Below are 22223 nucleotides of genomic sequence, written 5' to 3'. Positions count from 1 at the left end.
CCACCTTAAACCAACAACATTATTGTGGGCTATCGTTTGGTGAAATCCTCTTCTCATTTGTATAATTCTGGCCCACTACTTAATAGCATCTGCCTATACAAAATGTATAGCACTCAGGTTTCAACTCTCTGTAAAATATTACACTGCGCCCTTATTGTTTGTCAATTGTTGGTTACAGCCACGGCCTGTGAAAACTTGTTAAATCATGTTGACCACCAGTCACATTTTTAATTGTTTATATTACCTAAAGATCAGGTTTGAATGATATATCTAACGATAAATGATACTTTGACTTTGATATTTTAATATGTAGTAAATGGACTGTAATTTGTACATGCTAATGATGACATGCAGATTGTGATTAGCAGCTGACAACAGACTGATAGCTAATAGCTATCAAACATTTTATTTGCGTGTAGTTTATTGACTTTTGCTGAAGACTTGTTTCTACCTCAGTGTGTTCAGATTGCATTTTGAATCTTCTTTTAGATCCCAAAGCTGCTTCACTCCTGTATCTCCAGGGTCGTTCCCTCTCAGATCCAGCTCTTTCAGTGATGATGAGGGGTTTGATTTCAGAGCTGAAGCCAGAGCAGCATATCCTCCCTCTGTTAAACCACAGTCTGAAATGCTAGAGAAATGAGAGAGTTAATAAACAGCTGGAACTCAGAATGTTTAGACTTACTGTTAGGATTCACTGAAATACTAACTTCAGCTTTTCAACTTTTCCATCTGAAATTCTCAGCAGAGAAGCAACATGCTTCACTCCAGAGTTTCCTAGTTTATTGCCACTCAGATCCAGCTCTTTCAGGTGTGAATAATTTGAACAAAGAGCTTTTGACAGAGTATCACAGCCTTCCTCTGTAATACTGTTGTTGTTCAGCCTGCAGAGAGAGAAAGCACAAAGCTTCTTTAATTATGTTAACAATTTCACATGATCATAAGAAATCCATTGCATTGCTTTATTCACTGTATTTAATAAAAATTATATAATGTAGGCTTGTTTATGCAAGATTATAAAATAACAATAATCAGTTCAATAAAATCACCAACTTACAAATTGTACAATAACACTAAAATAACCTTGGTGCAAAATGTAGCAATAAATATATACTTAAAAGGACAGTTTAGCCAAATTTACATCAGATCCCTGCTAGATATGCTTTGGAAATAAAATAGATTGGTAAATTGGCTCAAATTAGCTGCTAATGGCATTGTCAGATTAACTTTCATGGAAGAAAATTTTATTCACATAAACAATTGACATAAAACTGTCAGAGCTGCTTAGAATCCAGTTTATGTTTAGAATGGTTTAAATGTGAAATTCCCTTTCAGTACATCACATCAGGGCAGTTAGAAAGTCAGTAAGTAGACATGTACAGTTGTAAGCAGAAGTTTACAGACACTATATAAAAAGACACGTCTGTATTTTGTTCCAACTGTCGGACATGAAATCAGAATAATCTTCTCCTGTTTTAGGTCATTTAGGATTCCCAAAATTATTTCTATTTGCTAAATGCGAGAACACGGGGGCGGCGGCATCAGGCTGTGCGGTTGTTTTGCTGAAGAGCCTCAGGAGGAAAGAGCGTCAGGAGGAAAGAGTATTAGGAGGAAAGAGCATCATGAGGAAAGAGCGTCACGAAGCAAGAGCCTCGGGAGGAAAGAGCGTAAGGAGGAAAGAGCCTCGGGAGGAAAGAGCCTCGGGAGGAAAGAGCCTCGGGAGGAAAGAGCCTCGGGAGGAAAGAGCCTCGGGAGGAAAGGGCGCCGGGAGGAAAGGGCGCCGGGAGGAAAGGGCGTCGGGAGGAAAGGGCGTCGGGAGGAAAGAGCGTCGGGAGGAAAGAGCGTCACGAGCAAAGAGAGTCACGAGCAAAGAGAGTCAGGAGGAAAGAGCGTCACGAGGAAAGAGCGTCACGAGGAAAGAGCTTCAGGAGGAAAGAGCCTCAGGAGGAAAGAGCTTCAGGAGGAAAGAGCCTCAGGAGGAAAGAGCGTCACGAGGAAAGAGCTTCAGGAGGAAAGAGCTTCAGGAGGAAAGAGCTTCAGGAGGAAAGAGCTTCAGGAGGAAAGAGCTTCAGGAGGAAAGAGCCTCAGGAGGAAAGAGCGTCAGGAGGAAAGAGCGTCACGAGGAAAGAGCCTCGGGAGGAAAGAGCCTCGGGAGGAAAGAGCCTCGGGAGGAAAGAGCCTCGGGAGGAAAGAGCGCCGGGAGGAAAGGGCGCCGGGAGGAAAGGGCGCCGGGAGGAAAGGGCGCCGGGAGGAAAGGGCGCCGGGAGGAAAGGGCGCCGGGAGGAAAGGGCGTCGGGAGGAAAGAGCGTCGGGAGGAAAGAGCGTCGGGAGGAAAGAGCGTCACGAGCAAAGAGCGTCACGAGCAAAGAGAGTCAGGAGGAAAGAGCGTCACGAGGAAAGAGCGTCACGAGGAAAGAGCCTCAGGAGGAAAGAGCTTCAGGAGGAAAGAGCCTCAGGAGGAAAGAGCCTCAGGAGGAAAGAGCCTCAGGAGGAAAGAGCCTCAGGAGGAAAGAGCCTCAGGAGGAAAGAGCTTCAGGAGGAAAGAGCTTCAGGAGGAAAGAGCTTCAGGAGGAAAGAGCTTCAGGAGGAAAGAGCCTCAGGAGGAAAGAGCGTCAGGAGGAAAGAGCGTCAGGAGAAAAGAGCGTCACGAGGAAAGAGCGTCACGAGGAAATAGCGTCACGAGGAAATAGCGTCACGAGCAAAGAGCGTCACGAGCAAAGAGCGTCACGAGCAAAGAGCGTCGGGAGGAAAGAGCGTCGGGAGGAAAGAGCGTCGGGAGGAAAGAGCGTCGGGAGGAAAGAGCGTCACGAGCAAAGAGCGTCACGAGCAAAGAGAGTCAGGAGGAAAGAGCCTCAGGAGGAAAGAGCGTCACGAAGAAAGAGCGTCACGAGCAAAGAGCGTCACGAGCAAAGAGCGTCACGAGCAAAGAGCGTCACGAGCAAAGAGCGTCACGAGCAAAGAGCGTCGGGAGGAAAGAGCGTCACGAGGAAAGAGCGTCACGAGGAAAGAGCGTCACGAGCAAAGAGCGTCACGAGCAAAGAGCGTCACGAGCAAAGAGCGTCACGAGCAAAGAGAGTCACGAGCAAAGAGAGTCAGGAGGAAAGAGCGTCACGAGAAAAGAGCATCAGGAGGAAAGAGCTTCAGGAGGAAAGAGCCTCAGGAGGAAAGAGCCTCAGGAGGAAAGAGCGTCACGAAGAAAGAGCGTCACGAGCAAAGAGCGTCACGAGCAAAGAGCGTCACGAGCAAAGAGCGTCGGGAGGAAAGAGCGTCGGGAGGAAAGAGCGTCGGGAGGAAAGAGCGTCGGGAGGAAAGAGAGTCGGGAGGAAAGAGCTTCAGGAGGAAAGAGCTTCAGGAGGAAAGAGCTTCAGGAGGAAAGAGCGTCACGAGGAAAGAGCGCCACGAGGAAAGAGCGTCACGAGAAAAGAGCGTCAGGAGGAAAGAGCTTCAGGAGGAAAGAGCGTCAGGAGGAAAGAGCGTCACGAGGAAAGAGCGTCACGAGGAAAGAGCGTCACGAGGAAAGAGCGCCACGAGGAAAGAGCGCCACGAGGAAAGAGCGTCAGGAGGAAAGAGCGTCAGGAGGAAAGAGCGTCAGGAGGAAAGAGCGTCGGGAAGAAAGAGCGTCGGGAGGAAAGAGCATCAGGAAGAAAGAGCTTCAGGAGGAAAGAGCCTCAGGAGGAAAGAGCGTCACGAAGAAAGAGCGTCAGGAGCAAAGAGCGTCACGAGCAAAGAGCGTCGGGAGGAAAGAGCGTCGGGAGGAAAGAGCGTCGGGAGGAAAGAGAGTCGGGAGGAAAGAGCTTCAGGAGGAAAGAGCTTCAGGAGGAAAGAGCTTCAGGAGGAAAGAGCGTCACGAGGAAAGAGCGCCAGGAGGAAAGAGCGTCACGAGAAAAGAGCGTCAGGAGGAAAGAGCGTCACGAGGAAAGAGCGTCACGAGGAAAGAGCGTCACGAGGAAAGAGCGTCACGAGGAAAGAGCGTCACGAGGAAAGAGCGCCACGAGGAAAGAGCGCCACGAGGAAAGAGCGTCAGGAGGAAAGAGCGTCACGAGCAAAGAGCGTCAGGAGGAAAGAGCGTCAGGAGGAAAGAGCGTCAGGAGGAAAGAGCTTCAGGAGGAAAGAGCTTCAGGAGGAAAGAGCGTCGGGAGGAAAGAGCATCAGGAAGAAAGAGCTTCAGGAGGAAAGAGCGTCACGAGCAAAGAGCGTCACGAGCAAAGAGAGTCAGGAGGAAAGAGCCTCAGGAGGAAAGAGCGTCACGAAGAAAGAGCGTCACGAGCAAAGAGCGTCACGAGCAAAGAGCGTCACGAGCAAAGAGCGTCACGAGCAAAGAGCGTCACGAGCAAAGAGCGTCACGAGCAAAGAGAGTCACGAGCAAAGAGAGTCAGGAGGAAAGAGCGTCACGAGAAAAGAGCATCAGGAGGAAAGAGCTTCAGGAGGAAAGAGCCTCAGGAGGAAAGAGCCTCAGGAGGAAAGAGCGTCACGAAGAAAGAGCGTCACGAAGAAAGAGCGTCACGAGCAAAGAGCGTCGGGAGGAAAGAGCGTCGGGAGGAAAGAGCGTCGGGAGGAAAGAGCTTCACGAGGAAAGAGCGTCACGAGCAAAGAGCGTCACGAGCAAAGAGCGTCGGGAGGAAAGAGCGTCGGGAGGAAAGAGCGTCGGGAGGAAAGAGCGTCGGGAGGAAAGAGCGTCGGGAGGAAAGAGCTTCACGAGGAAAGAGCGTCACGAGCAAAGAGCGTCACGAGCAAAGAGCGTCAGGAGGAAAGAGCGTCAGGAGGAAAGAGCGTCAGGAGGAAAGAGCGTCAGGAGGAAAGAGCTTCAGGAGGAAAGAGCGTCACGAGCAAAGAGCGTCACGGGGAAAGAGCGTCACGAGCAAAGAGAGTCAGGAGGAAAGAGCGTCACGAGGAAAGAGCGTCACGAGGAAAGAGCTTCAGGAGGAAAGAGCCTCAGGAGGAAAGAGCGTCACGAGCAAAGAGCGTCACGGGGAAAGAGCGTCACGAGCAAAGAGCGTCGGGAGGAAAGAGCGTCGGGAGGAAAGAGCGTCGGGAGGAAAGAGCCTCGGGAGGAAAGAGCCTCGGGAGGAAAGAGCGTCACGAGAAAAGAGCGTCAGGAGGAAAGAGCGTCACGAGGAAAGAGCGTCACGAGGAAAGAGCGTCAGGAGGAAAGAGCGTCAGGAGGAAAGAGCGTCACGAGGAAAGAGCGTCACGAGGAAAGAGCGTCACGAGGAAAGAGCGTCACGAGGAAAGAGCGCCAGGAGGAAAGAGCGTCAGGAGGAAAGAGCGTCAGGAGGAAAGAGCGTCAGGAGGAAAGAGCTTCAGGAGGAAAGAGCGTCAGGAGGAGATACTGAAGTAACATCTGAAGACATCAAGGAACTTAAAGCCTGGGCTCAAACGGGTCTTCCAAATGGACACCGACTCGAAGCAAACTGACAGACTGGTTACAGAGAGTCTTAAGGAGAACAAGGTCAGTGTTGTGGAGTGACCATCACAAAGCCCTGATCTCAGTCCTGTTGAACATTTAGGAGCAAAGCTGGAGAGGCATGTGTGAGCAGGGTGGCCTACAGACATCGGCTCATTTACTCCAGCTCTGTCAGGAGGAACGGCCCAAAATTCCTGCAACTGTTGTGAGAAGCTTGAGGAAGGATCTCAAACACGTTTGACCCAGGTCATTCAGTTTAAGGCCAGTGATACCAAATACTAATGAAATGTGTTTAAACTTTTTATTACTTTTCAAAGTCAAAATGATCTTAGAAAATTCCCTCTCTCATTATTCTGGCATTTAGGAAAGGTTTATTCTGATTTCATGTCAGACGGTGAGGAAAAATGCAGATGTGTCTTTTTATACAGTGTCTGCTTTCAACTGTATTATATAACACTAGTTGATCCCTCATGTATGTAAAATTAGACAGAATCTACATCATCTTGCACACAGTTGACTAACAGACAATGCTGGAATAAAATGCTTACTTCAGTATCTGAGTCCTGCAGTGTGAATCCTCCAGTAGATCACAGAGCTTCTTCATTTCTGAGTCTCCTTGTATTCTCCCACTCAGATCCAGCTCAGTCAGCAGTAAGGGGTTTATTCCTAGAGCTTCAGTCAGATAATCACAGACTTCCTCTGCAGCAGAGCTTTTCAACAGCCTGCAGATTAAATAATAAACATTTATCACCTTCCTGTCATTTCAGTTGTTGAAAAGGTGTCGGATTAGTCTAAACTAAGTAAACATCTTTTAGGAAGTTTTATTAATTAAAAACCTGAAACAAAAATATATTTAATGAAACTTTTAAACGGTTAAACGATATACATTTCAATCTTCTGTACACAAACAGCTTTGCACATAAGTAACACTGTAACAGTAGTTCACCTCAGTGTCTTCAGTTTACTGCGTGGATCGTTTTGTAAATCCGTGAACAGCCTCACTCCTGTCTCTCCAGGATCATTCCCTCTGAGATCCAGCTCCGTCATGACTGATGAGGGGTTTGATTTTAGAGCAGAAGCCAGAGCCTCATATCCTTCTCCTGAGAGGCAGCAACCCCTGAGACTGAAAGTTCAACAATAAAATCATTTCCCTCATCTTGATATGGACATCATTTCTTAATCATGGCCTGCTCCAGACTACAAACGTACTCTTTAATATTGTTAGACACCTCACATTTAGAAGATGTGCAGTTCTAGACTATATATAATTATCCCCTTTAAAAGAGATCACTCACCTCAGTTTCTCCAGTCTACAGTGAGGATTCTTCAGTAGATCACAGAGCTTCTGCAGTCCTGCCTGATCCAGTTTATTCTCATTCAGATCCAGCTCTCTCAGGTGTGAGGAGTTTACAGTCAGAGCAGAAATCAGATCAGCACAGTCTCTCACTGTAATACTGCTGGATTTATACATCCTGCAGAGGGAGATGAAGAGAGGTGGTCAGGAGCAGTGGCATATCAGCTGAATAATGACTATGGGAAGTGTTTAGTGACTGTGGGAGTTGTAACCCTGGAATGCAGGTCAGAACACCAAAACTACATGATAAAAACACCAAAGGTAATGCTTAATGGTTACCACAGGTAATGCTGTTGTGAAATGAGGGGAATAACTAACCCAAAACAGCAGAAAGGCTTTCTTAAATGAAATAAACGGAGTAAAACAAAAGCGCTGGGAGCTGGGCTCAAACACCCACTATAGCTGAACGGGTAACTCAACGCGTCCGACAGAAGTGCTGCACCACCGGGGAGACATTAGTGACATCAGCAGACAGACTGAAAAAGGGGGAAAGGAGACCAAAGGGAAATACACTGAAAAATAAACAAGGAACAGAAACAAAGATAAAAAGCTAATCTGGATAATCTGGAATCCGGATAGATCAGACAGATGAAGGGGAAAAGATAAGTCAAGTTAGCGACAAGAGAGGGGAGAAGAATAAACCCTCTAATCGCTAGAAGTGAAAGAAGGGATTTGTTCCAGAGATTTGAGAGAGCCACTGGCTAAAGAGGTCAAGAAAGAGAATCTCTTGGGTACACAGAGAGCTTCACAGAGAACAACTCTGGGAGAGTAATACTGATACCGGATACAGGAAGCGGAAGAAAGTCCTTATAAAAAAGGTGGTACTAGGTTGCCATAGATACAAAGGTGTCAGAAGTATTGACTTTCATTACTCAGGTAGAAGTGAGAGGAGATACTAGGTTTTAGAAGCTGCAGTATCAGCTTAAGCTTTTTACTCCAGTAATGATGAATACAGAATGGTGGATGTTTCTACTTCTCATCCAACCACAATCAAACTCACACTTTCCGGATGGAGAGATTTATCTGGAGAGGGGTTTTTTTTTGAAGGATGACGAGCCGGAATCACCATTTATCACACCAGTACTAGAACATAACATACTGCTCAGCTGAAGTCCCACTTGTCTAATGTGTTTAATGAATCCAGCTGCTTACGTGAGTTTCTGCAGTCTGCAGTGTGGATCCTCCAGGAGAGCAGACAGCTGATCCACTCTGATCTTCTTTGGTTCAGTCTGACTCAGATCCAGCTCCGTCTGCAGTAAGGGGTCTTTACCCAGCTTTTGTTTAAAATAAGTGTAGGCTTCTTCTGCAGCATTACTTTTCAGCAGTCTGGAGAGAGAACATCAGTACAGATACATTTCTAACCATATAAAGAGAAATAGACTCACAGTCATCAGTGTATAACCTCACTGTATGTTTTTTTGCAAGCTGTCCTCCTCCTTCAGAACTCAGTTTTCTTTCCTTCAGAAATGAATTTAAATGGTCTAATATGATGTAATGTTACATAGATAATATCATAATTCAATATAATTAAATTAGAAACTTATAGGTGAGTAAACTGTTAAATTCAAAATTAAAATATAGAAACGTATTGAAAATACAAATTATCATTATACAAATTTATTTATATATGTTGCATTTTACCTTAGTTTTTTCACAGATAGGTTCACAAGCAGCTCCACTCCTGTGTCTCCTGGGTCATTCCCTCTGAGATCCAGCTCTACAAAGGGTGAAGAGACAGTTGAGCGTAGAGCTGAGCTCAGTGCTGAACCCAGAGCAGTATAGCCTTCCTCCCGGATATTACAGAATGAAAGCCTAAGAAAAGGGAAAAATATTAATATTAATAACAGCAGGAGTGGCGTCTTTCCAACCAAGGACACTCCAAACTGTTCCCAACATCAACTCTTATTTTCAACTCAGGTGGGTCTGGTCAGCGTTGATTACCACTGGGGATTCTGGGGCTTGGAGTTCTTTATTCCAGCTCCACCAGCTTTCCACCAGCTCCCTGCTGGTGGCTGATGGTTCATACAGCACCCCCTCCACAAGGAGCAGCACCCAACGGCCCCAACCAGCCTCACAATCATGCCTGAAGTCCCTGATAAGCGTCGGATTTAGGATACGGCCCGCCAGAACTCAAGAACGCACCTCAGGCCCATAGCCCTCCCAGTCAACCAGATACTAGGAACCACAGGTGATAGTTTGTACAAGATGCCTTGCAGTGGGAGGTCTCGGGTGGAGAACCACACCCGTTGGCCCACACAGAAAGGAGGAGCATTCATCTCTTGTTCTGCAAGGGAAGGAAGTACCCAAATTGGGAGAGATATCTAGGGACGAGTGCCAAAGCGTGTTGTGGGCATACTTGGTCCGTTTGGCCTGTCCACTCGCTTTGGGGTGGAAGCCTGAAGTAAGGCTGACTGTGGCACCCATCAACCTGCAGAAAGCCCTCCAAGACTAGCTGGCAAATAGGGGTCCCTGATCCAACACTAGGTTGCAAGGCATTCCATGCCCACTCACTACATGCAAAAGCAGTTCAGCCATTTCTTTGGCCGAGAGGATTTTGGGCAATGCCTCAAACCTGCATGCCTTGGAAAAACAGTGCACCACTCTGACTGCAGGAACCACTTCTTCATTATACAGCTCCTCCTTCCTTTATTCAGAACATGAACAGATAGCAGGACGAATTGTGTGATGTATGTAATTCATAACAGATCTTACCTCAGAGTCTGCAGTTTACAGAGAGGATCCTTCAGTCCACTGCAGAGCTCCTTCACTCCTGAATCCTGCAGGTTGTTGGAGCTCAGGTCCAGTTCTGTCAGAGTGGACGAGGTGAGAACTGTGGCTAAAGCTGAACAGCTTTCTTCTGTTAGATCATCATCGTTGATCCTAAAAGCAAGTAGTGACAGAACAGCAACATTTTTTATATACCTTTAATATGTCTTCAGGTTAGGTGTAAGTTTGTAATGAATTAGGAACAACCTTTTCCCAGCATGTGTTTATTTCTATGTCCTGCGGTTTGAGTTTGTAAACCAGATTATTTATATTTTTGCATACATTGTTTACCAAAGCATTTAACATTTAAAAAGGAATAACTATTTAATATAAATCTTTTGGAGTGGTCAAGTCAAATGCCTGACCTAAATCCAATAGAAATGTGGAAGGACCTGAAGCAGGAAGGAGGAAAACCACCAACATAAAGTTGAAGCTGTTTTTTAAGAAGGAATTGGTTAAAATTCCCCCAAAGAAGCATTAGTTTTACTTGTTGTGCAGTTTCCAGTCTGGCTGTAGATAGACAGCAAGATTAATGATTTTCCTTGTGATCACTCTAAACAACTTACTAACCTGTTTAAATATTAAAGGCTAAATCTGGTCATTAAAATGTTTATTAAGTATTATGTTTGTCCACAAATCATAGTAGCACATGCTACACAAGGTCCAACACTGTGGCAACAGTGTTCATAAACCTATAACAGTACACTTAAATAAAGATTATTTTTAGGAGCTTCTTACATTCCAGCAGCTATAATTTTAATATATGCTCGTAGTGTTACAAGAGCATCTGTTGCAGCCCAGACTGTAAATGGATTAAAATACAAATGATGTAGACTAGCCAACAGCAAATCAGATAAGGATATTCGCCCTGTTGCCAGTTAATCATGTTGTACAGCCCCAGCACGTAGCCACAGCTTAGCCTCAAGGATAGTGAGGAAGAAATCAGAGTTCTAAAAAGCCATTATGAGTTATTCAAGGTAATAATTGAAATTCTACTCACCTGCTCTATATTTTCTATTTTTTGCATAAACATTTTATTCCAAAATATGCAACAGATTATTCTGCATGTGAATGTATTTAAGAGGGTTATGTAGCATGTGGTAAAAGGATGAACAGCTAGTTTCTCTTCCTTTGTATGTGAATTTAAACTTAATTTAAAAGAAAAAAATCAGAATACTGACTGCAGTCTCCTCAGTTTACAGTGTGTATCCTGCAGTACAGCACACAGTAGTTTCACTGTGGAATCTCCTGAAGGTCCTGCTGGATTCCTGCTCAGTTTCAGCTCTGTCTGCAGCAGGATATTTATTCTCAGAGCTGAAGAAAGAGAAGTCCAGGCTTCCTCTGCAGCTGCCGTCTTCAACAGCCTGCAAAGATGAGATGAAAGCAATGGACGAGAACACAGATTAACAATATTATAACTCATTTGCTCTTTATTCTACTCCCAGATGTGATCAGTGTTGCCACACCACTGAGCAAACTAATTTCTTTTAAGAAAATTAAATACATTATTATGTATCCACACTAAAGGTAAAGGTGTCCAGCTGCTTTTCATATTTATCCAAGGATGTACCAGTATGCATTTCAGTAGACCAGGCTAGAATAATACAAATATTGAAGTATTCATTTGGGATGTTGGAATTCATTCATTTAGTGTTCTTCATTATTTGTTGAAATGAGGACATGTTCAGTGCAGTTATCGCTTTTCTTCAGCTGACATTTATGGTTTTGTGTGGGATTTATTTCAATAGAAACATTTAATTAAAGAAAAATGTGTTCTTTTGTCCTTTATGTGGCTTTTAACCTAAATCCCGTAACGTTATTTTTCTGTGCAGGTTGTAGTTGCTGTTGCAGTGTTGTCTCTTTTCAGTCCTGCAGTTTGTATCAGGCAGTGAGTTGCATTAGTCGTGTTGGTGAAGTGCGTTCTTCAGTGTGTGGTCATTTATTGAGTGTTCTAAAACGGTCTATTAATCCCAGCCACATGGATCTGTCCATTGAGAACCTACAGCTCACCACAGTATAAGACGTAGGTAAGGAATGGTGTTTCTCACCTCAGTGTCTTCAGTTTACAGTTTGAATCCTCTACTAAATCAGTGAGCTTCTTCACTCCTGAGTCTCCAGGGTCGTTCCCTCTGAGATCCAGCTCTGTCAGGTGTGATGAGGGGTTTGATTTCAGAGCTGAAGCCAGATCCTCATATCCTTCCTGTGTTACACTGCAGTCTGAGAGACTGGAGAAAAGAGAAATGTTACAGTTAAAACTTCAATTCAAATGTTTAATGTATCCTTCTGAGACTGAGTAACACACTAACTTTAGTTTAGCAAGTCTGCAGTCCAAAATCTTCAGTAGGTCACAGATCTGCTTCACTCCAGGGTTTCCTAGTTTATTCTCACTCAGATCCAGCTCTTTCAGGTGTGAGGGATTAGAGGAAAGAGCTGCTGATAGAGCAGCACAGCCTTCCTCTGTAATACTGCTGTTATTTAATCTGCAGAAAAAAACAACAGTAATTATTTCTAGATTTATTTTGTTTGTGTAGTTTGTGTATTCAGTTAGCATAATTTAGATAGCTGTTACTGCTAGATTAATCATAATAAAAGCAAAAAATAGTGTATGTATAATAACTTTAAAAATAATAAGTACATTTTATTTCAATTCAATTTAAATGTTACATATTTACATATTCATATTCAAAATGAATGAAACCTCAAAGCCTTCTGTAAAGATTTCATGTCAATCAGTCCTCTTGTTAACGCATACAGCAAACATCATATGCTGTGTATGGAACAGTTCTACAGAGAATACCAACACAGATCTGTATATCGGTGAAAAATAGAAAAGTTCATTAAAAGGAAAAACTAACTTGATTTTTTCAGGTCTGCAGTGTGAATCCTTCAGTAGACCAGACAGCTGATTCATTTCTGAGTCTCCTTGTATTCTCCCACTCAGATCCAGCTCTGTCAGCAGTAGTGGGTTTGTTCCTAGAGCTTCAGTCAGATGATCACAGAACTCCTCTGCATTAGCAGTCAACAGCCTGCACATAAAGACATTATAATTAGCATATATTATATCGATATGTCTATATCTATGTGTCAATTATGTGTGCATCTATAAACAGTTTTTAATTAACTTGACAGTTTAATTATACCATATATTTTCCATTAAAATCAGTAAATCATGGCCAGTGTCATCAACTAAAATATGTAATACAAACCATTACAAAGTTTATATTACATAAAATATATAATTAATAAGTCATTAATTATATATTCTATATTATTATATTATTTCTTTATTTATAAGGTGTTTTCTATTGCTACCACATTATCACAGTATTCTCTGTTTATTTTGATTTGTTCCACACTAAACCAGTTTAAGTGTGTTTAGATGTTAGCAGTTACATTTTGATTGAGTAAGGTGAATTGTGGGGCTTAACATTAAAGGTATTTTTGCGAAGAGTGTTCTGTTTTATTTGTTGTCATGTGAGGCCATCTTTTGATGCTTGTCATGTCATGCCTTTATAAGTCTGTACAAAATACCCACACATTATTTTACATTCATGAGAAATATTTTACTTTGCAGACCATGTCTCACTGCTTGTGGAGCTTCAGCCTTATGACTGAGTGAGTGAGTCAATAATTGAACTTTTTTTTTTTTTTTTTTTTACCAGAGTAAAGTAAATATTTCTCAGTTATTTCAGACTAAGAAAAGAGAGACAGAATCACAATTTGAACAAAACTGTTTTGTGTTTATTAGGTTATGTTAGGGTGTAGTGCTGTGGGTCACCTTAGTGTCTTCAGACTACATTGTGGATCCTCTAGTAGACCAGTAAAAAGAGCAACTCCTGTGTCTCCAGGGTCATTCCCACTGAGATCCAGTTCAACCAGGTTTGATTTCAGAGCTGGAGCCAGAGCAGTATATCCTTCTTCTGAGATGCAGCAAAAGCTAAGACTAAAGGACACAGACAAAATCAGTAAATGAATGACTATGAATATGAATCATATTTTCTTGTTCCTGTATCTAACTGTTTTTCTAGGTTTTAATTAAGGATATATCTGTGGTGACCAAACTGTCTGTTCATTGTTGCTTTGAAGTACAACTATGTATACACTGCATTTATTGTACAGTAATGTGCAAAAACCCAAGACCATCTTATTGAATTAATTCAAGCTGTAACTAGAGTTTAAAAATGATTAAACAATACACCTGGACTCCTAATAATCATTTAAGATCTGGTAGATTACTATCACTGCCCCCTTGGATTAACAGTGTTTAAGGCACTGAAAAGCAAGAAACACAGGCTCCAAGTCTAAAAGCATGTCTAGAACTTGTAACTAAGAATAGAAAACAGACACAAATTAACAAAGAAGCTGATGGTGGAAGAAGAGTGTACTAAACTATAAGGAATGGGCACATTTCTACTACGGCAAATGAAGGGGTCTGATTAAGACATTAATTCAGTCTCATATCTGTTTAATTTCATTAATATAATTAATATCACAGACATTCATTTCTAACTGGAGGAAGCTTAGAAAGGGTCTAAAAAGTCTGCAAACAAAATACATTTAAAATGCTTTTAAACCAAGGAGGTTCTTTATCTAAACTATGTTCAGATATTAAAGTTCAGTCCCACATGATGGATATTTTTCTCTATTAGATGTCTTCCTTGTAAAAGCAAACTTCAGGGAGCAAGAATCTCTGCAGGTCTTTATCACCTTTGTAGCCACCCTTTCATTTTTTGGTGTTAAGCTGCAACCTACTGGCTGGCAGGAGTACCAACAAAATATCACTAAATGTCACTAAATGATCTTTATCTGTGGTGGAGGGTGAGGTAAAGTACAGATATGTGAGTCACTTGAGCCCTGTGTTTGTGTTGTCTCTGAGCCTCGCTGCCTAAAAGGCCATGGTGGCTATGCCCCTTCCTCCAGTGGCTCCCCACAATACACAATTTGCTGAGAATTTTAAGATTCATTCAAATTTCTTCAAAGGTAAATTTTCCTTTGCATATCTTACATATATTTAGATTTATATTGATAAACTCCTGAGAGCACAACTTTATCTGTTTGTTGAGGCTTTCCAAAACTTCTATGACCACTTATAGTTCAGGTCAGACTGAAGACGGTCTTTACATACAGTGGGGGAAAAAGTATTTAGTCAGTCACTAATTGTGCAAGTTCTCCCACTTAAAAGGATGAGAGAGGCTGTAATTGACATCATAGGTAGACTCAACTATGAGAGACAAAATGAGAAAAATAATCAGAAAATCACATTGTCTGATTTTTAAAGAATTTATCTGTAAATAATGGTGGAAAATAAGTATTTGGTCGCCTACAAACAAGCAAGATTTCTGGCCGTCACAGACCTGTAACTTCTTCTTTAAGAGGCTTCTCTGTCCTCCACTCATTACCTGTATTAATGGCACCTGTTTGAACTGGTTAACAGTATAAAAGACACCTGCCCACAACCTCAAACAGTCCCACTCCAAACTCCACTATGGTGAAGACCAAAGAGCTGTGGAAGGACACCAGAAACAGAACTGTAGACCTGCACCAGGCTGGAAGACTGAATCTGCAATAGGCAGCAGCTTGGTCTGAAGAAATTTACTGTGGAGCAATAATCGGAAAATGGGAGACCTACAAGACCACTGCTAATCTCCCTCCATCAGGGGCTCCACGCAAGATCTCAGCCCGTGGGGTCAAAATGATCACAAGAACGGTGAGCAGAAATCCCAGAACCACACGGGGGGACCTAGTGACTGACCTGCAGAAAGCTGGGACCAACGTTACAAAGGCTACCGTCAGTAACACACTACGCCACCAGGGACTCAGATCCTGCAGTGCCAGACGTGTTCCCCTGCTTAAGCCAGTACATATCCGGCCCGTCTGAAGTTTGCTAGAGAGCATTTGGATGTTCTGGAAGAGTACTGGGAGAATGTCTGATGGTCAGATGAAACCAAAGTAGAGCTGTTTGGTACAAACACAACTCGCTGTGTTTGGAGGAGAGTGAATGCTGAGCTGCATCCAAAGAACCTCATACCAACTGTGAAGCATGGGGGCGGCAACATCATGCTTTGGGGCTGTTTCTCTGCAAAGGGACTAGGACGACTGGTCCGTGTACATGAAAGAATGAATGGGGTCATGTATTGTGAGATTTTGAGTGCAAACCTCCTTCCATCAGAAAGGGCACTGAAGATGAGACGTGGCTGGGTCTTTCAGCATGACAATGATCCCAAGCACACTGCCAGGGCAACAAAGGAGTGGCTTCGTAAGAAGCATTTCAAGGTCCTGGAGTGGCCTAGCCAGTCTCCAGATCTCAACCCCATAGAAAACCTTTGGAGGGAGTTGAAAGTTTGTGTTGCCCGCTGACAGCCCCAAAACATCACTGCTCTAGAGGAGATCTGCATGGAGGAATGGGCCAACATACCAGCCAAATACCAAAACCAAATACTTATTTTCCACCATTATTTACAAATAAATTCTTTAAAAATCAGACAATGTGATTTTCAGATTTTTTTTCTCATTTTGTCTCTCATAGTTGAGGTCTACGTATGATGTCAATCAACTTGCACAATTGGTGACTGACTAAATACTTTTTTCCCCACTGTAGCTTTACACTTAGAGAAAAGTAGAAAAGTAACTAATTATGTGGAAAATGTACTATATTAATATATAAATACACAGTACAATGTACATTTTGTGCACTCCTGGTGTACTGTTAATTTAATAATATACATTCTTTGGAAGGAATCCTTTATCTTTATTCATCAGAATCATCAATGTTTCTGTTTACACATTTAGATAATACTGAATATCCATAATGTAAAAAATAACAGTTTACTCACTTCAGCTTTTCTAGTATGCAGTTTGAATTTTGCAATAGCTCAATGAGCTTCTTCACACCTGAATCTCCAATGTTATTTTCACTTAGTCCCAGCTCTCTCAGATTTGATGAAGAGTTTGATTTCAGAGCTGAAGCTAGGGAAGCACTGCCTTTTTCTGTAATATTACAGTTACACAGCCTGTAGAGAGAGAGTTTAGAGAGTTTCTTTATAATGTACTTCTTTATAATACTAGTTTTCCTTTGCAGAGAAAAATAACTTATTTTGAGCATTAACAAATCATACTTTTATCTAATACTACATTCAAAAAAGATTTTTACAATGCAATAAAAAAATATTCATACAGGATTTCAGATTTGTGTTGACAAACTGATTTTAAATCACAACATACTGTATGTTTGACAGTTTGAACTGTGCGTCTTCCAGCAGACCACATATCTGCTGCACTCCAGAGTTTTGCAGTTTATTCCCACTCAAATCGAGCTCTCTTAAGTGTGAAGGATTTGAATGAAGAGCTGATGATAGAGCAGCACAGCTTTTCTCTGTAATATTGCAGCTATTTAGTCTGAAGAGAGTGAAAAGCCATTACATATTCACATCTTAAACATGTTCACATACAATATTAACTTTAATATCGTGTCATTCCATTTTAAAACTATGTAGAATGTATGTACTGCAAAATTAACTATAAGTTTCTCAAAAATGTATTCTTAAGCAAATGCTAACAAAGGGTATCTGTATGATTCTTTAGTTGAAATTTAGCAATAGAGTTTATTCAAAATAATGAAATACTAACTTCAGTTTCTGAGTCCTGCAGTGTGAATCCTTCAGTAGATCAGACAGCTTCTCCATTTCTGAGTCTCCTTGTATTCTCCCACTCAGATCCAGCTCTGTCAGCAGCAAAGGGTTTGTTCCTAGAGCTTCAGTCAGAGAATTACAGGCTTCCTCTGCAGCAGAGCTTTTCAGAAACCTACAGAGAGAAACATATTTACAAATGTGATACAAAATCAAGGCTGAAATTGAGTCTTAACATATATGTCAAAGAAATTCAGATTAAAGCCGTTTCTGTGAAAGGTTTGCTTAATCAAGTAATTAATCAATGAATGAAAAACACAACATACAGATTCCTTAAAAATCACAATGTGTGTTGTGCTCTTTGCTTATGGATCTGTTCCCTCCATTAAAAAGTTTCAATTAGAAAATTAAACACAAGTATGTTTTACCTACAACTGTTGACTCTGATTATGACCTAGGTCTAAACAGGCCGACTTCGAGCCATGACATTCAAGACAATCATTTTCTTAAACTGGAAAACTTCACAAACACATCTTTGTGTGTGATGATTTGTGTGCTTGCTCTTCTTGACAGTATATATTTACCACTGTTCTTTTAATAATCCTGACCCTTTGTTTCCTGATTCTCCCATTTTGATTGACAACTGATGACGTGTTGTTTTTATATTAAGGATGTACTTGTAAATCTTGATGATTTAATAGTGAAAGTGAACTCAAGGGAACTCAAGGGATTGGGGCTAAACCTCTGCCTGAAGAAAACCACTTGTCAGTGAGGCTAACTGCTTCAAAAACAGCTTCAGTCTGCTAGGGAGCACAAAGATTGGACACATCAGGGTAAGGCAGCTGAAGTGATGTACCCATCATGCCTAGCGCCTACCATACAAGCTTGTGGGGGAAGGCTTTGATCTGGGGTGGTCAGGTTTAATTTCATGTTTCAATTATGTGCTCAAAGGATGAGGTCAGCCGCCTACCTGAACCTGAACGGGCATATTCCTAGATGACAATGCCAGGATTCATCAGGCTCAAATTGTGAAAGAGTGGTTCACAGAGTCCAGACCCGAACCCAATTGAGTACTGTAATTAAAGCTAAAGGTGGTCCAACTAAATATTAGAGTGGGTGACCTTTTTATTGGCCAGGCAGTGTATATGAGAACTTAACTGGAAATTTTAATAATAAATAAAATCTAAATGGTAATTAAATATATATATATATATATATAACAAAAAAAAAAAACAGCAGCTCATTATTGAACAAACATTTGTGAAGTATATATTGATTCTATAATTCTCACTTCAGAGTCTTCAGTTTACAGTTTTTATTCTTTTGTAAATCAGTGAGCTTCTTCACTCCTGTGTCTCCAGGATCATTCCCTCCAAGATCCAGCTCTGCCAGGTGTGATGAGGTGTTTGATTTCAGAGCTGAAGCCAGAGCAGCATATCCTTCCTGTGTAATGTTATTGTCACAGAAACTGGAAAAAAATAATAATAATGAAAAGTCATCTCAAATTGATATTCCTCTTTGTGACTGTTATACTCACGGTGACCAAATGTGTTGAATTTGGACCAGATTAAAAAAACAATGATTATTTCATTAGCAATCGTTGTGTTCACATGCATGATGTGTTTTATATATCTCACAATGTATATTAATATATTAACTGATGCTTAGATATTTTATTTAATATTTACGCAGTATGGAAAGAGCAAAGTCAGTGATTAGTAAGTAGTGATTAACAGACGAGTGAACAGATATTTACACCTCTGCAGTTGGTGCAACAGAATTAATCACAATATGAATGTCATTGTTTGGTGTACACAATTGTACAAAGCATACAAAGTACATATAGCTTGAAGATATGTGCAACAAATCACAAGATTCAGGTCAGAAATTTTCCTTTTTTTCAATATCTGCAGTGATTGGTTATTGGTGATCCCAGTAATCCACCAATGAAATGAAATCTCACAGAAATGCCTTCAATTATAGATGAGTGAGTGTCATCTAATTCTGAAATATTAGGTCTCAACAACATTCTACATGTAACCCCTGTCAAAATAAACACCATCAGAGCATCACAGCATTTACTGACACAGCATTTCTAATAGGTAGTCAGAGCAGTCAGATGACTGGAGACTGGTACTTTATAAGCCGGGGAGGTTTTTAATGCTGGTCAATAATATTCTGTCCATAAAGACGAGTACCGCTGTATTTAAAACTTCATGTTTGCTATCAAAATAGTTTGTATGTAAATGGAGAAGAAACAATGTGTGTAATGTCCAAGCAGTTACTGACTATCACATTATATTTCCTCCTTAAGGAAAATGACTCACTTGAGCTTTTCTAAAGTGCAGGAAGAAATCATCAATAGATCACAGAGTAATGTCACTCCTTCATCTTCTAGTTTATTTCCACTCAGATCCAGCTCTGTCAGGTGTAATGAGGGGTTTGATTTAAGAGCGGAGGTTAAAACTGCACAGCCTTCCTTGGTTACGCTGCAGTTACTCAGTCTTCAGAGAGATTGGAGGAGCAGAATGAACAGATTACTCAGCACATAAAACATAAAACATCAAAACAACACACATGAACATGGCACCAGGGCTTGTAGATTTGTGTCTCCACAGAATCCAGTTAATTGTTTTTTTTTTTTTTTTTTTTTTTTACATACTGTTTCAATTAGATATTACATTAAAGCAATTGTCCATACATTTTGGGGATTTAGGGACCTCTCTGGTAAGAATGTGTAATTGCACTGAGCAGGTGCAGTCTCCTTTCAGAGCAGAAGAATCTGATCATTGCAAGTTTACGTTCACTCAGTGGAGTAATTTAAAGTGCAGTACTGAGGGAGAGCTCAGTAAAAACTTCAACAAAATGTCTTCAGAGGATGCAAGAGAATTATATGACTACTGTTGTTATTCTTAGAAGCACATTTGCATTTTCGTTTTAGACCATTTAAATGCAGATGCATGCTGTCTATAGAAAAACAAAAAAAACATGTATAGCCACAGTGGTACAAGATTTTTAGCGTTTAATGCATGTTAATGTAAATAAATGTCCATGTAAAATTGCATTTAATGTTTTTTAATAAATTGTTTTGCTCATTTATGATGAAATATTATCACAGTGTAAAGAATAATTATGTCCATTACACAGAAAACAAAAAAATTAAGTCTGAAGGCTTTCTTAGCCAGCTAGCTAACTGGCCAAGTTGCCAAACAGGTAGCTAATACATCAGTACTGCACTACACTGTACAGTAAGTACACACAAAATCCACAGCAATGATAGCTTGGCTGCCTGCTAGTCATAAAAACACTAATCTTTAATAATTTTAGGTCACAGAGCTCTCATCTCCTTACAAAAGCCTATCCAGTGTTTATCCTAATTTGTAGCGAGGACTCTGTTGCGCTCTCTTTTAGCTTGTCAAAAAGTGAGTGAATGAGCAGATGAATGCAGAATTTGCTGTTTTGATATCTCTAGGTTTGCAAAAGCATCAACGCCATTATCAGTGCCGCAGTTACTTATAGCAAACAGTCCCAGAACCTTTTGCATGTGATGCAAGTATTTAAAGAAACAATATGGGGCCTAAAACACACCAGCAAAAACCTACCAGACCGCTCATGTATTAACATATATAGTCACGTCCGCTTTGACTGTCGCTTTAAAATATTGTATGTATGGCTCAAGTCAGATGGTACTTTACCTCATTATTTTAAGAGTAGATTGTGAATTCTTCAGTCCATCAGAGATACATATCACTCCTGAATCCAGCAGATTATTATTGTTCAGATTCAACTCTTGCAGACAGGAGCACTTCGAGTTAAGGACATCTGCTAGAGCTGAACAGCTTTCCTTCGTTAATTCACATTGATTAAGCCTAAACAATGCAAGACAGATAAAAGAACAATGACTATGACTCATTACTTCAGGCTTTAAGGATCATATTCAGAGTTGAGTTTCCAGATGGGTATGTCAACCTTAACAATTTACAGGCAGATGTGCAGACTCGTAGCTTCCAAAACTGATTAAAAATGTCTATAAATGAATGCAATCAACCCTAACAAAACCATAATTATAATAAAACATCATTACTAACTTCATAATCTTGTTAATAAAATAAAATAATTCAAATTTTTCAAAATCATTTGTAAAATGTATTTTCTGTTTGTAGTAATTAAACACTTGTCAACCTCAAGGTTTTTATTTGAAGCTAACATAACTTTATTCTTAAATGTTTTAGACATTAATTGCCCTTAATAAGGATAGTTATGCCTCATTACAAAATTCTCATAATTTTGGGAACATTATGCATATGATTACATTTTTGGGTAAGATTGTGAACTTCCATTTCTATCCATTAGTAGGAAATTAATGTTTTTTTTATTATTTTGTTGTTTCACACCATGTGGTTTGGAACCTTTTGTACAAGACAGATTTTTTCTGTTAAGAAAAAAACTGCTCCTTTCAGTGTACGGTGCTGATACTGCACAGAAGCAAAAGACAGAGCTTTTGTGATGTAGCAACACACTTTTACATTCAATTATTCTGTCTAAAACAAGCAGGGACATTTCCTATTTAACACATTTAGTATTTCAGGAAATCTGAAATCATTTACTTAAACACTTCACATAGAGACAATGCAGACTTGGCTCAAGAACACAAAATACTCAAGCCCAGACCACACCATGAAGACATTTATTTGCTGACCCTGATAAACAATATTAATAAAATAAGAGTAATACAAACCAAAGCCTCTTTATTTTGCAATGTGAATCTTCCAGAAAAGGGCATATTTCTTTTACATCGGAGTCTCCTTGTATTTTCCCACTCAGATTCAACTCTGTCAGCAGTAAGGGGTTTATTCCTAGAGCTTCAGTCAGAGAATTATTGGCTTTCTCTGCAGCAGAGCTTTTCAACAGTCTGTAGAGACAAGGAGATCATCCATAATATACAATTCTGCAGTAATGTTATGAGCAAGGAACTAACTCTTTAGAATTTAGCAATTTAGATATGTTCCTGAAGAAGACCATGTTTGAAATTCAATGTATTGTACTTCTAGGAGATTATCTTCTTTTTGAGAGAGAT

General features: G+C 40.9%; 1 protein-coding gene across 1 annotated transcript in view; it reads right to left on the bottom strand.

Moving 5' to 3' along the window:
- Positions 1-22223, bottom strand: part of LOC140539848 (uncharacterized) — an 81508-nt gene that overhangs the window by 33855 nt on the left and 25430 nt on the right. The window contains exons 11-29 of the mRNA XM_072662647.1: positions 20842-21015; positions 19474-19650; positions 18438-18614; positions 17148-17321; positions 16743-16916; positions 16355-16531; positions 13300-13464; positions 12377-12547; positions 11828-12001; positions 11570-11746; positions 10703-10885; positions 9468-9635; positions 8397-8567; positions 7908-8081; positions 6697-6873; positions 6348-6524; positions 5950-6123; positions 708-881; positions 452-628 (exon numbers count right to left, since the gene is read on the bottom strand). Coding sequence (XP_072518748.1) covers positions 452-628; positions 708-881; positions 5950-6123; positions 6348-6524; positions 6697-6873; positions 7908-8081; positions 8397-8567; positions 9468-9635; positions 10703-10885; positions 11570-11746; positions 11828-12001; positions 12377-12547; positions 13300-13464; positions 16355-16531; positions 16743-16916; positions 17148-17321; positions 18438-18614; positions 19474-19650; positions 20842-21015 — 3315 coding nt within the window. The remainder of the gene's footprint in view (positions 1-451; positions 629-707; positions 882-5949; positions 6124-6347; positions 6525-6696; positions 6874-7907; positions 8082-8396; positions 8568-9467; positions 9636-10702; positions 10886-11569; positions 11747-11827; positions 12002-12376; positions 12548-13299; positions 13465-16354; positions 16532-16742; positions 16917-17147; positions 17322-18437; positions 18615-19473; positions 19651-20841; positions 21016-22223) is intronic.

This window comes from Salminus brasiliensis, chromosome 18 (genome assembly GCF_030463535.1).
Source record: "Salminus brasiliensis chromosome 18, fSalBra1.hap2, whole genome shotgun sequence".
NCBI classification, from domain to species: Eukaryota; Metazoa; Chordata; class Actinopteri; order Characiformes; family Bryconidae; genus Salminus; species Salminus brasiliensis.
This window is presented reverse-complemented; position numbering and strand designations above follow the sequence as displayed.